Raw genomic sequence first — 14875 nt, 5'->3', positions numbered from 1 at the left:
CAAGACTTCCCTGATACCCCACTGCCTTGCCAACCTGCTTGGCAGCTTCCTCATGCTGCCTGTTAGTAGTGAACCTACCCTTGCCTCAGGTCTCTATACTGACAGAAAACTGCTTCTAATCTGATCTTGTTGTTTGTTTTCTAAACTGCTCAAGTAGACCATTCCCTGCAGCGGATGATCTGGTTCCAAATTCTGATCCCTCCTAGACTTCCCCAAGTAATGCAAATTAAAATGGCCGACTGGTGTCGGGATATATTATAAGTAGTTAAGTTTATTTTCAATTAAGTAATTCCTACATCCTTACTACGTACTTGGGCCATGCCTATGTGGAAGAAAGAGCTGTGGTCCCTGTTAAGATGTTGACTCCTTATCTAGAATCTAGAGCATAAAGTGGTAGTAAATGATAGGAGGAAATTTACAATACTGCGGTAATGTGATGCAGGCTACACGCGTTCTGCCCCTGCTGTTCCTTGGCTGTGCTTGGTGTCTTGGCTTTGTGAATGGTGAGCTATTTTTCTTAGCTTGAACACTACATTGTAGCCAGAAGCCTGGCTAGTGCAGATGGGTACCCAGGTGTTCCACAGTGCATGATTCAGGATTTGAGACCTGTTCTTTAGCAGTAAGAGTTGGGGTACCTCTATGGGTTTCTGTAAATTAATTAATTAATTAATTTTGAGATGGAGTCGCTGTGTGGCCCAGGCTGGAGTGCAGTGGCGCGTTCTCGGCTCACTGCAGGCTCTGCCTCCCGAGTTCACGCCATTCTCCTGCCTCAGCCTCCCGAGTAGCTGGGACTACAGGCACCCACGACCACACCCGGCTAATTTTTTGTACTTTTAGTAGAGATAGGGTTTCACCGTGTTAGCCAGGATGGTCTCGATCTCCTGACCTCATGATCCGCCGGCCTCGGCCTCCCAAAGTGCTGGGATTACAGGCATGAGCCACCACGCCCGGCCAGGTTTCTGTAAATTTAAAGATTTTCTGTAGCCCAAGCTCAGAACCTAAAGCAAATTGATAAATGTGCTGAAGGCTATGCCCTTTCATAAGAAATCAGCCATTAGTTCTCCTGTTACAGGCAGAAGGGCTCTCCCCTCTGTGAAGCTTACAGGGCAGTGGCCTTGGCCATACCTCTGGTAGCCCTCAGTAAAGGGGATGAGCTTGGACTTGGGCTGTTAGTGGAACATAGTGAAGGGAGTCAGTAAGCTGCCTTTTGTGTTCCAGCACTAAATCTCTCACAAATGGTTGGACTTTCTTTTCTTCCAAGATTTCTCCCATGCTTTTTAGTAACTTTGATATGCTGTGTATTTTTGGTTTCTTGTATAACCAAGTCATTACGAGTCTTTCAGATAAAGACTCTTACTTTTACTTTTCAGTAAAAGTATACTTTTACTCACTGTCAATCAGATTGGTTATTTCCACCAAGTCAGACATTGTAGTTTGGTTTGTGTGTTTTATGATCAGCCCATTGGATTTGGGGATGCTGATGTTTCCTTGCTCTAGAAGTTTAGAAATGCTTTTGGAAGCAGTTCCTGCAATTATGTAACACCTGGAACCAAGTGCGTGATAGATGCTGTCCCATTGTTCCAAGTCCTGGGTAAATATTTAAGAATTGATCATTATAATGCATTGAACATAATTACACAACAACGGGAATAATATAGCACATACTCAAGCTCACACATTTTTCCTGAGATACACAAAACAATTTTCTTTTACTTCTGTTCCTGAATGACCCTGTACCACAGCCACACAAACTAAGAAGCTTTGGGTAACAGAAACTAATAGTGAATTTGAGCTTAAAGGTTTTATGAACAAAATGTTAATACACTAAATGCTATTTCTTACATGGATTTTAGAGTTCTTCAGACCCAGGCTATTCCCATCCACTCTTGTCTATAATGCTGCTAAGGATTGGCTGGATGGATTTTTCTGATATTTCTGATAAACAGAAAATGGAAAAAGAAAGCCTGCAAGGGCTCTAGTCCCTTCTCAACACCCTTATTTTTATTGGTGAGACTATCATATGAAACGAAATGCTTATTTTAAAATTATACACATACATATGCGTGTTTGTGTGTATATGTGTGACACACACACACACACAAACACACAGAGTCATCCTAGCCTTTGTACCGGATTTCAACTTGCCGCATTAGAACAGACCACACAGGTTCATCCTCTCACATGAAAAAAGCTGTGGTCAAGGCTGGGTGCAGTGGCTCACATCTGTACTATCAGCACTGTGGGAGGCTGAGGCAGAAGGATCGCTTGAGTCTAGGAGTATGAGACCAGCCTGGACAATGTGGCGAGACCTCATCTCTACAAAAAATACAAAAATAGCTGGGTGTGGTGGTATGCCTGGTAGTCCCAGCTACTTGAGAGGGTGAGGTGGGAAGATGGCTTGAGCCTGGGAGGTCAAGGCTGCAGTGAGCTGTGATCAGGCCACTGCACTCCAGCCTGGGTGACAGAGCAAGACCCTGTTTTAAAAAGTATGACCAGAGCCTCAGGACAGTCATCGCAGGGCTGATATGGCAAGGTTAAGGAGCTAAGCTCAGCCAGTGCATTCTGTGTATGCTGGTGTGGAATGGAGGCTGTGAAAGGGAGGATGTGACTGAGACCCTGGGGCTTCACATCAGGACCAGCATTTATATCGTCCTCCAAATCGAAATAATTGTGTTATCTCAAAGAAGATATCTGTTCAATATATCTGTTCAATCTATCTGATGGTTCTCAAATTTATAAAATCGAGAATTTAAATTTTGGAGTGTAAGTTCATTGGGGGAAAGATGGTCACATAAGCCTTGGTCAAATGCATGAGTTTTAATAGATCATGAAACCTCAGTATCTCAAACCCTTTAAAAATATGGCTTTGCAGGCTGGGCACAGTGGCTCATGCCTGTAATCCTAGCACTTTGGGAGGCCAAGGTAGGCGGATCTCCTGAGCTCAGGAGCTGGAGACCAGCCTGGGCAACATGGCGAAACCCTGTTTCTACTAAAAATACCAAAAATTAGCTGGTTTGGTGGTGCACGCCTATAGTCCCAGCTACTCGGGAGGCTGAGGCAGGAGAATCACTTGAGCCCAGGAGGCAGAGGTTGCAGTGAGCCAAGATCGTGCCACTGCACTCCAGCCTTGGTGACAGAGTGAGACCCTGTCTCAAATAAAAGAAAAAATGGCTTTGTTACTTTTATGCATATATAGTGACTGGATTTAGGCTGAAAAATATTTGGCCTTATAGAAGTCCTGTTTCCCTGAGCACATGAAAATGATATATGATTAACCTAGTGAAGCTCCAGCTAGTACAGCAGGGGCAGCTTCCATCTGTTAGGTTGCTTGTAAATATACAGGTACTCCTGAAGGGCTTGTGAATAGCGTGTTTCATTCCCCAGACAGGCACACTCCTAGGTAATTGTGTTTTTCCTATTCATTTGCTTAGTAAGTGCCTTTTCTCATAAATGCTGAAATAAAGCAACTCAGCCCCAGTTCAAATTACAACACATTTTGAATGACAGAGATCCAAAAGAATGAGATTTTATTCTCTGTTTTGTTACAAAATATAAAAGGTGAGTCCTGCCTATCTTATGTCATATAAAATATGGAAGGTGGGGTGCTTACCTCCTTCCTGAAAGGATCAATTAAGGCAATAATTGAAGGGTACTTGTTGATCAGATCCACATACAGGTCAACCATCTCCGCTCCATTTTTGTATGTGCCCATGATCACTTCATACTTTCCTTTATTCTGATATGTGTCAGGAACATATTAAAATAAGGGATAAACAATGAATTCATCAAATCCCAAAGATATGGTTCAGATTCCTTTTCGTTCATTTTGTATGAGAGGTTATAAACAGGTTCTTTTCAGGGCACGTTGACCTGAGAAATCTGTCCATTCTACTTTAAATATCTTAAATATTAACCTGGGAAATCAAGTCACCATTCCTTTTGATGCCCTCTAGGGTTCTTCCCACAGACTTCAGATGGAGCCTCCTACACAAAACACCAAGAATTACAGAGTAGGAGGGGGATAATCTGTTAGACTTGGCTGCCTGGGTAGATGGACAATAACATAAATTCACAAAATAAGAATAGCAACGCTAACCTGCTCACTCACTAGACCCTACCATCTTTCAGCTCACATTGAATGAATAACTTGTCTCCTTTACTGTAAATATTCTAAAGCTTGAAAGCAAGGCTAGGCTTTTGATATACTAACAACCAGTGCGAAACATAATGTGATTTATGTGAGGCATTTCTTTCTCGGGTAGCATGTACTTTGTAGTAGTAACGATATTGTCCAGAAGGTAGAATTCTAGTGCAACATTCATTTGAAGTCTGGAAAGCCCCTAAGTCATTAAGTATAGAAGTAAACAGGGCTGAAGGATCTAGAATAGCCTTTCTGCAGAACAAAGCACCCTTCCTTTTAAGTCTATGTTCAGGGATGGTACCTGGGATATTTTGGCACTGGGAGGGAGGTGGAATGCAACAGAGTGGCTGTTTGGTTTGCTAATGCCTTCCTGCTGCTGCTAATAGAATGGATTCCATTGGAATTAAGCAGCTTCCTAAGAAGACCACAACTGAAGGGATTTCATACTTTTTTCACCCTCAAAAGCAGCAAGAACTTTTAACTTCTATAATGCAAAGCTTAAAAAACCCTATCTTGTCAGTGAGGAAATGCTAATGATTTTGAACTAACAATATTGTAAGAATTATCTGATATCAAGCTAATACATTTTACTGAATATAAGCAATAAATACCCATTCTAGTTAGCACCAGCAGTCAGTATATTCATAGTTCCTGGTATACGTTGCTGATGAAAACATGCAATTATTTTTCTTAATGGTATGCCTAGGAACCAATCATTATGTGAAGAATAGGAAATTACTTTAAATATTCTTTTATGTGCTTAGTTTCTTTAGAAAAGTAAAAGAACTTTTAGAAGTCAGCCAAAATTGAAGGTTCTTATATAGTGTTCAAAATTTCCTTTGAAAAGTTAACATCACAGTTAAAGCAGAATGCTATTTGGTCATGTCCCCTGAATTTGACATAAATTACCAAGTCACCATAAATGCTTGGCAATATGCTGGGCATTTCATAAAACGTAGACTCAGCATTTTTGTGTATTTGAAATTGGGAAGTGTATTAGTTTGTTCTCATGCTGCTAATAAAGACATACCTGAGACTGAGTAATTTGTAAAGGAAAGAGGTTTAATTGACTTACAGTTCCACATGGCTGAGGAGGCCGCACAATCATGGTGGAAGGTAAAGGAAGAGCAAAGTCATGTCTTACATGACAGCAAGCAAGAGAGAGTGTGTGCAGGGGAACTCCCCTTTATAAAACCATCAGATCTAGTGAGACTTATTCACTATCATGAGAATAGCATGGGAAAGACCCGCCCCCATGATTCAGTTACCTCCCATGACACATGGGAATTATGGGAGCTACAATTCAAGATGCAATTTGGGTGGGGACACAGCCAAACCATATCAGGAAGTATATGTGTAAGACAGAAAACTAATAACTTTCCTAACATACCAGTTTCCCAAGTTTAAAGGTAAATTGCTATTGTATTACCCTGAGGAAGTAAAGACTAGCAAGTTGCTTGTTTTTTGTTTTGTTTTGTTTTGAGATGGAGTTTCACTCTTGTTGCCAGGCTGGAGTGCAATGGCATGATCTTCGCTCACTGCAACCTCCGCCTCCTGGGTTCAAGCGATTCTTTTGCCTTAGCCTCCCGAGTAGCTGAGATTACAGAAGCCCACCACCACGCCCAGCTCATTTTTTGCCTTTTTTATGGGGGGGGGGGGGTTTCACCATGTTGGCCAGGCTGGTCTTGAACTCCTGACCTCAGGTGATCTACCCACCTCGGCCTCCCAAAGTGCTGGGATTACAGGCGTGAGCCACCATGCCCGGCCGACTAGGATGTTTTTTAATGAACCTGTTTTTCACTCTCTTTTTAGAATCTTTCTCTTCAGGTGGGTGGTCCCCAGGTGGAGTCTCATCGCATCACTAAAGCTCTGTCCTCCTAACCCAGGCTGTGGATAACACTGTGATGTGTTTAGTTGGATAAAAACATCTTCTTCATAAACTTCAATAACTTGGAAATTTTTTTATATTTAAAAAGTCACAGCATAAATTCTAAGAACTACATGTCTGGAAGGGCCTATCACGTCATAAGTTAAAACTCATCCAGTTTTTAGGCTCGACAAATTCAGCATTTATCAACCAAATGCAGTTTGTTAAATTATTTTTCAGTAGCTTTCAGGATTGCAATGTAAGTAACCCATTTTACTCATCTTTATTGAAGAATTTCTATATATAATAATGACATTTTCTATTTAAAAAATTTTATGGTTATGTTCTGTGGTCATTAGCTAATTTGGTTTTCTCAGTTCCATTTATATTTGGATCCTTCACACAATATTAATAAAAAACAATAAGATCTGTTTGGACAATATTCAGATAAGCTCTTTTTTTCTGAGTTCTAATTTAAAAATCATGGATCTCAATAGGAAGTGAATGTTCTGAAGTGGAAACTTACGTAGTCCATCAGCTCATGTCCAGCACAGTTGATAGCTAGATGCAGATTTGTTCCCAGTTCTAGCCCCAGGTTTGCACAGATTTCCTGTATTAGAAGCAGTGGCTGTTCTATGGAGTCACAGTTAATGGTTAAACAGCCAAGATGGGACATCTTGCCAGTGATCTGCTGCAAGATCAAGAGACAATGATGCATGTCAATACAGCACATTAAGGATCTTGGCGCTTCCTATGATAAGCATGGTTTATGATCAGCTATAGCTCTGCAAAGATCAGTCCTTTGATTCTCAATCCTACTTAGGATTGATTCACATGACTTAGGGCATATGATTCCCCTGCAGTATCTGGGAGTAATTTTCTTACTCCTGAGGTTCCAAGTTTGGCCTGAGAAAAGCACACTTTTCTCTCTTTAGTGTGTCTGTGTTCTGTGTTTATGGACGCTGCCATTCCTTGTACATGGGGCTAGCCTGAGTCACAACCACCCGGTTGGTGAATCTCCAGGCCCTCCCTGTAAATGTCCACCCTGTCTGTCTCTAGCTCTGCCAGTCCTTTTCCTCCAAACCTGCTCTTTCCTATGTTCTGTTTTCTTCTAGATAAATGCAGCCATTAAAAGCATAACCCTCCTTCAGGAAAAGTTTCATTTCTTTATTTGTTTTGAGATAGTGTCTTGCTCTGTCACCCAGGCTGGAGTGTAGTGGCTTGAACGTGGCTCTGCAGCCTCGACTTCCCCAGGCTCAAGTCATCCTCCTTTCTCAACCTCCTGAGGAGCTGAGACTACAGGCATGTGCCACCACACCTGGCTTTTTTTTTTTATTTTTTGTAGAGACAGGGTCTCACTGTGTTGCCCAGGCTGGTCTTGAAGTCTTGTGCTCAGCACTCCCAAAGTGCTGGGATTACAGGCGTTGGCCACTTTAAAAGGATTGAAGACTTCCACTAAGAGGATGCAATACTGAAAATGGATTTTAGTGGAAGATGATTTCAGGACCCACATAACCCCAAGGAAAGACAGCTACTGCAAAGTCAGCCTTGATGTGCCCTCGCCATAAATTGCCACTATGCAATTATAAATTGAAGCAATATCAATGAATCTGAGGGCTTAAGGTAAGGGGTGTGTGTGTGTGCACCAAACTCAACAACAAACATGAACCCGGGAATGAATGTTCTGTTTTGACTGGTGATAGCACTATTTTAATGTCAATGAGAGGAAACTTTTATTTGGCAAACAAAGGAATAGTTGGGGAGATTTTTGTCCAGCAATTGAGTTTTGTTACAGAGCCTTCTAAACTATGAAAGCATCACTTACTTGGTGCTTACTAAATGCCAGGTACTGTTCTAAGCACATTACATAAAGTAAATACATTTACTCCTTACATCATACAAAGATATTATGATCTCCATTTTACAGAGTTAAGTAAGTTAGACCAGATTTTAATCCAGGCAATTTAGCACCAGAGTTTATACCCCTAATTCTTGTGTGGCTGCCTCTCTGGAATCTATAGACTGTTTCTAACGGGGGAAAAAAAAGTAGTAGTAAAACTCATTACAGGGAGGGCTGATGTTGGTCTAAGTTTCCCAGCATGCAGAGAACCACCTGCTGGAATGAAGGAACAGCACTGAGAATTGGTGGCTTGTTTACCATCTCCACCTCTTGCAAGGCCTAATATTAGAAGGCTGTGCTCATTCCAACATATACAAACTGTTGACAGGATTTTACTTACTGCTGTATGTGTTCATACATTTCTCTTCTCTCTCCTAATCTTGAAAAGAAACTTCATTTTTTTATCTTTGCCATGTCTTCTCCCTTCTTTCCTAGCCCCTCTTCTTTTGACTTCAGCCGACTCTCACGTACCTAACATCAGGGTGGGGCAAGGATTGTTCGCTCACAAAGCAAAGCAAATACTGCAGATGTGAGCAACCTTCACCCGTGTGCATGCTCTTCAAAGTTCTTATTGGCTCTTCTATTTATATTGTTGAAAGTTTAGGCTATAATAGATACATCTATCAGAGCACTCACAATCACCAACATGACTGACAGATCAAGTTCAGCTGGTCTCCCAAGGCTCCTGAAGCCAGCGCAGCCAGTTTTGACAAGGAGGACTGTTTGCCTCACTTTCCTGGCAAAATGGGAGTTCCTGCAATGGTTCGTCAGAAATGACGCTTCAGTGCCTTTGGGGGACCAGATGGAAGGAATAGCCATCTTTCTGTGCTTCTTGTTTTTCTCTTTGTTAATAATAAAATGTAAAACATCCTATGTGCCTTTCAGCTAGTTGTCAGAGAGATTCGACTTCCCAAACACTTCCCCTATAGGGTCCAATGTAACCCTACGTCTCATAAATACTTCCTAGCCCTATGAGATTCCAGATGGTCAGACAGCTGCTGCCAGCGATGGACAGGCAGCCTGTTGCTGGAAGGCAGGGGCAGCATGATACTGCAGCTCTGGGGGTGCCTGGAGCAATATCACTATATGGTTTCCATTTGCCTCAGTCCTGGTCTTGGAGCAAAAAGTGACTATGGAAGATAAAAAGGGACAGGAAATCTATAAACAGTGTCATATGGAAGGATGGTAAACAATATATAGACTTACTTGACCTCTTTTGCTTCCATCATGCCCTTTTTTTGTCTCTGCTTTTGGAGGAGAGGGCTGTGGAGCAGAAGATAAAAATATATCACCTGGAATTTTTAGCATGGTTGTGGCAGCAAGCAAAGCTTCCTGCTCTGAGACCTGACCAGCCACACTGAATCTCACACGTGTGCACACACACACGCACACACACGCACTCATGCACATAGGGATGATTCCAGCCACTCCCTACTTTATATGCCACAAACTATTTCTCAAATTCAGGAATGTGTTTCCTTTAGTTCATCCTTACCCTCTGCCCCCAGTCACATATATGGGGTGTGTATACAGATTCATGCATTTCTGTGCATAGAAATAATGTGTTATTCACACATATATCATGAACTCCTGCTGTGTGTAGGCACCTTTTTTCTGCAGGAGGATACAAAGTCCCCTCCTTAGGGCTTAACCCCACTGTGGGATTTGCTTTTACAGGCCCAACATACTGTTTTGAATATTCTCAGAGTGCAAACACTTTCTCCTGCAGGATAGTTTTGACTTTGATTTGAAACAGTCAAAGGTCATTAAATCTGGTGAGTCTGGTGGGTGTAGTGCCATGAAGTTAAGAGCAAAGGTAATTCCCAAAGAGGCATTCCCACTTTGGGGGTACTGGGTGCATATTATTGCAAGGATCTAATCTTTTAAAGGATGCACTTTCGTGCTCAGTGTGTACTGGCTCTGTAAGCTGAGGCAGGATTGTCAAGCATAGGTATGGTTCACACTCAAGTATATGCACATACGGTACCCTGAACAGAAGGGCAAAGGGAAGTCATGTGATGTGATCAGGGGACGATCTCAGTGATTACTGGCTCCAATTCAGAATGGCGAACATTAAAGAACAGTCTTGGTTTGCATTATTATTGGATTTCTCATGTTTTTTATGCCCCCTCGTTGAGACTTTTAAACTGCCTGAGGACAGGAAGTATGTTTTTATCTCCTTTTGCACCTAGCACAGGGCCTTGCAACAGCAAAAAATAACCAGGGAAAGAAACAACCCGTAACATCTTTCCGTCTACCTTACTAAGAGTAAGCTGTTACATAATGGAAGTCAAAATCTCCAGCCCCACCTCTACCCCTTCTCTTTTAAAGACAGGGTCTCACTCTGTCACACAGGCCGGAGTACAGTGGCATAGTCATATCTCATTACAGCCTCAAACGCCCGAGCTCAAACAATCCTTCTGCCTCAGGCTCCCGAGTAACTGGGAGGACAGGTGTGCACCGCCATGCCTGGCTAATTTTTTTTTTTTTTTTTGGTAAATATTTTTGTAGAGACAGGGTCTCACTATGTTGCCCAGGCTGGCAGCCTTTTTAATCATAAAAAAATGCAATGTATTCTAGAATGGCTGTTCTCAGACTAAGTGGATTTAAAAATGGCTAAAAACTGAAACAAATACAATCTTTCCTTAATAAGAATTAGGCTACTCAGGAGTTCCTAGGGAGAGTGAGTTATGCCCAAATAAATCTGGCATGATGTAATCTGCTAATCTATGCCACCAGCCAAATAATGTCATCAGGAACTATCACTCTATTACTAAAACAAAGCATGGTGATTGCAGTAACCCTGGTTCCACTCCTATCATCTCCTGTTCTAAGACCGTGGCTTTAGCTGAGGTTATCTATAGACATCTTTGGGTTGGGGCCTGCATGAGAAAACATACCATTTCTTCAGCATTTTTTTTCTCAAAATAGATTTAAATTAAGACTTAATAGAAGAATTGTGGTAATGTTGGGAATGATCTGTTATCACTGTAATCACTGGGAAGGATTAAACATCTTTCTATATTCAATTACTATGCTATCAATAGCTATCCTTTATTAGGAGCCCAGCAATTCAGCGTTCCTCCCATACAGGCTTTTTTTTTTTTTTTTTTAATGGGACAGGATCTCCCTCTGTCACCCAGGCTGGAGTGCAGTGGCATGATCAGAGCTCACTGCAGCCTCAAACTCCTGGGCTCAAGCAATCCTCCCACCTCAGCCTCCCAAGTGGCTGGGACCACAGACACATGCCACCACACTGGACTAATTTTTGTGGAGACAAGGTCTCGCTATGTTGCCAGGCTGGTCTTGAACTCCTGGCCTCTCCACCTCAGCCTCCCACAAGTGCTGGGATTATAGGCATGTGCTACCACACTTGGCCAAGGCAGGCATTTAAAAATAGTCCAGATGAGGAAACCAGTGCATTGACAGGATATGTAAGAGGCTCACAGTGGCAGCTCATAAGTGCAGAGCCAAAATAGAAACCAAATCTGTTGCTTCAAAGATTGTGCTCTTTCTACTACACTACATAATCTTTAAACAACTTAAACTTTGTGACTTCAACAGCATAGTGATGGTTTTTGATATCTGAACTTTCTCTAAGTGCTTTACTGCTTTTCCTTCAAACATGAATGAACTAGTTGGAGCTATTACTAAGAATCCCACTGCAGCTTCCAAACGTGTAGCATCACATGGAAAGTCAACAGAAATGTGATCCCTGCTTCACACTATTGATATAAAGGCCAGGTGAAATTAACATAGAAATAAATCTTTGAAACTATAAAAATGTTTGAAGAAAACATATTCTGTGATTTGAGGGCAGTTTAGCATCTGATTAAGATCATGGATTCTGAGTTTGAATGCCAGCTTGGCCACCTACGACCTGGGGGGTCTTGGGTGAGTGCTGGGCCCAAGGTTCTTAATCTATGTAATAGGGGTAATAATAGTACCTACCTATACAGTTATGCAGACTGAATGAGTTAAAGTATTAAAGCACTCAGGATGGTATGTAGTAAACTTAAAAAAATACTTGTGTATTATTAGTATTCCAGGAAGAGGGAGCCCCTTATGAAACAAGGCACACAAAGCAACAGCCTTCAAGCAGGCTTCCTCAGCCTTGGTGCTATTGACATTTGGGGCTGGATCACCCCGCTGTGGGGGCCGCCCTGTACATTGCAGGGCACTCAGTAGCAGCTCTGATGCCTGCTTACAAAATGTGGTCAGAACCTTCCTTCCAAGCCAAGGCCACTACAAATGTCTCCAGACTTGCCAAATGTCCCCTGGGCAAAATCATTGCTGGTTGAGAGTCACTGCCTTAAAAGAACAGATTGCTGCATTTCACTTCATCAAAAAATTTTAAAAAGCGGTATGACTCCATATCATACAATTTAAAGGCAGGCAACATGATACAGGAAAATAGGTCTACTGTATATAAAGAATTGGCTGGGTGTGGTGGCTCACGCTTGTAATCCCAGCACTTTGGGAGGCCGAGGCAGGCGGATCACAAGGTCAGGAGTTCGAGACCTTGGAGCCTGCCCAAGACAGTGAAACCCTGTCTCTACTAAAAATACAAAAATTAGCTGGGCATGGTGCTGGGCTCTGTAACCCCAGCCACTCATGAGGCTGAGGCAGGAGAATTAATTGAACCCGGAAAGCAGAGGTTGCAGGGAGCCGAGATCGCGCCACTGCACTGCAGCCTGGGAGACAGAGCTAGACTCTGACTCAGTAAATAAATAAATAAATAAATAAATAAATAAAGGAGTAAATCCCTTATTATGTAAAGAATTCCTAGATATCAATAAAAGATAAACACCTCAATGAAAAGGGCAAAGAAGTAAAGCAATTTGCAGACTGATTTGTGCATAATTTTTTGTTTTATTTTAAACACTGTTCTCTGTTGTGTATTTATCTTTTCTTCCCCCCCCAAGGGACAGAGTCTCGCTCTGTTGCCAGGTTGGAGTACAGTGGTGCGATCTTGGCTCACTGCAACCTCTGCCTTCCGGGTTCAAGTGATTCTCCTAACTCAGCCTCCCGAGTAGCTGAGATTACAAATGTGCACCACCACACCCAGCTAATTTTTGTATTTTTAGTAGAGACGGGGTTTTGCCATATTGGCCAGGCTGATCTTGAACTCCTGACCTCAAGTGATTTGCCTGCCTCAGCCTCCCAAAGTGCTGGGATTACAGGTGTGAGCCACTGCGCCTGAACTATCTACTTATTTATTTTTTTAAAAAGCCTGGAAGGTCACACTCAATTTTTAACGGCAGTTCCCTTTAGAGAAGGGACTGTACTGAGGGTGGTAGTCTGTAGGAGGTGGTTGTGGGTGGGTAGCTCTATCAGTATTTGAATTTTCACAAGAACATTCATGAGCTACTTGTGTAATCACAAAGTAAATAAAACATTTAAAAGACAAAATGTCAGGAAAGATTTTGGCATTCAAGAAAAAAAATTTTTTTTTTTTTGAGACGGAGTTTCATTCTTGTTGCCCAGGCTGGAGTGCAATGGCACGATCTTGGCTCACTGCAACCTCTGCCTCCTGGGTTCAAGTGATTCTCCTGCCTCAGCCTCCCGAGTAGCTGGGATTACAGGCACCTGCCACAATGCCCAGCTAATTTTTTTGTATTTTTGGTAAAGACGGGGTTTCACCATGTTGGCCAGACTGGTGTTGAACTCCTGACCTCAGGTGATCCACCTGCCTTGGCCTCCCAAAGTGCTGGGATTACAGGCATGAGCCACCGCGCCCAGCTGAAAAACTTTTAAAAGAAATTTAGAAGGATGAATTGTAGAATGCTCAGGTGGGTTTCCTTCACCTGCTGTGACACAACCAACACCAGGTATGGCTTCCTGTGGCACCGGCTCCTGATGCAGCGTGTTTCATGTTACACTTGTTTACTCTTCACAGTCACCCTCATGACTTGGGTACTGATCATCTCCATTTTATAGATGAGGAACCCGAGGCAGAGAGGCTATGGAATTGGCCCAAGGTCACGGAGTTATGAATGGCAAAGCAGAGTGCAACATCAGAGCTAACTTGTCCAAGTCTGAGTCTCTACAGGCTGGTCACCCAGAAAAGAAGCTGGCCTCCTGAAAAGCAGCATGGAAACCAGCTCCAGCCTGGAATTGCTCAAAGCAATTCTGATCAACTGCAGGGATTGGGCCCCAGCCAGCCAACCCCCATCCCGGCAGGGGAGGGGCCCATGCCCCCTGTCTGCAGTCACACTCAGTGCTGGTGAGACAGAGTTAAAACCAGAGTGCCTCCATGTTACACTGCTATTGTATCCCAGCCCCATCCTACTGGGTCCTCAGCCCTACTGCTTCCTAATCACGCAGCTTAAAAGCCTCAGGCTAAATGCAATGTGGGATCCTGGATTGGATCCTAGAACAGAAAAAGGACATTAGTAGAAAAACCAGTGAAATCTGAATCAAGTCTGGAGTTAGTTATTAGTAGTGTACCATTTTGGTTTCTTAGTTTTGACAAATGTACCATGTAATATATCATTAACATTGGAGGAAACTGGGTGAGAGGTATTCCAAAATAAAAGGTGTGTGTGTGTGTGTGTGTGTGTGAAGCCCCACAGACAAGGATTGGGTCCCTCTCCTGGCCTCAGCCCTGCCATGTCACTGTGCACTGCCCATTTGGAACATGATGGGACAACTGGTGACTCATACGCCTGCGTCTGTGACTGCCCCTAAGAGGGCTGCTCTGCCAGGGGCCCTTGTTTGCTCAACACCAGGATCCTAATGCAGGCACAAGAGTCTGTGCCCTCATTCCTTCAAGCTGCCTCTCATGTCCTGGGGGCCACATCCTTTCTTTCTTAGTAAATCCTAAGGGATGATCTTAGCACAAAGCCAGTTGCCCCAGAAATTGAAATGAGATTGTTAAGTACCATTAGAGGCTGGATCCACAGCCACTGAGGACATGGATACACTTGGTTCATGGGGGAAACCCAAAGCCAATAAATACATTCTC

At 42.8% G+C, this 14875-nt stretch overlaps 1 protein-coding gene across 2 annotated transcripts in view; it reads right to left on the bottom strand.

The window, feature by feature from the left end:
- Window positions 1–14875, bottom strand: part of ENO4 (enolase 4) — a 42216-nt gene that overhangs the window by 4805 nt on the left and 22536 nt on the right. For both annotated transcript variants that reach the window (XM_054435906.2, XM_054435907.2), the window contains 4 exons: window positions 9115–9171; window positions 6535–6699; window positions 3611–3736; window positions 1392–1587 (listed from right to left, as the gene is read on the bottom strand). In XM_054435906.2, coding sequence (XP_054291881.1) covers window positions 1392–1587; window positions 3611–3736; window positions 6535–6699; window positions 9115–9171 — 544 coding nt within the window. The remainder of the gene's footprint in view (window positions 1–1391; window positions 1588–3610; window positions 3737–6534; window positions 6700–9114; window positions 9172–14875) is intronic.

This window comes from Pongo pygmaeus, chromosome 8, assembly GCF_028885625.2.
Source record: "Pongo pygmaeus isolate AG05252 chromosome 8, NHGRI_mPonPyg2-v2.0_pri, whole genome shotgun sequence".
In the NCBI taxonomy this organism is placed as follows: Eukaryota; Metazoa; Chordata; class Mammalia; order Primates; family Hominidae; genus Pongo; species Pongo pygmaeus.
Note: the sequence above shows the minus strand (reverse complement) of the source record. Positions and strands in the feature narration are given on the sequence as shown.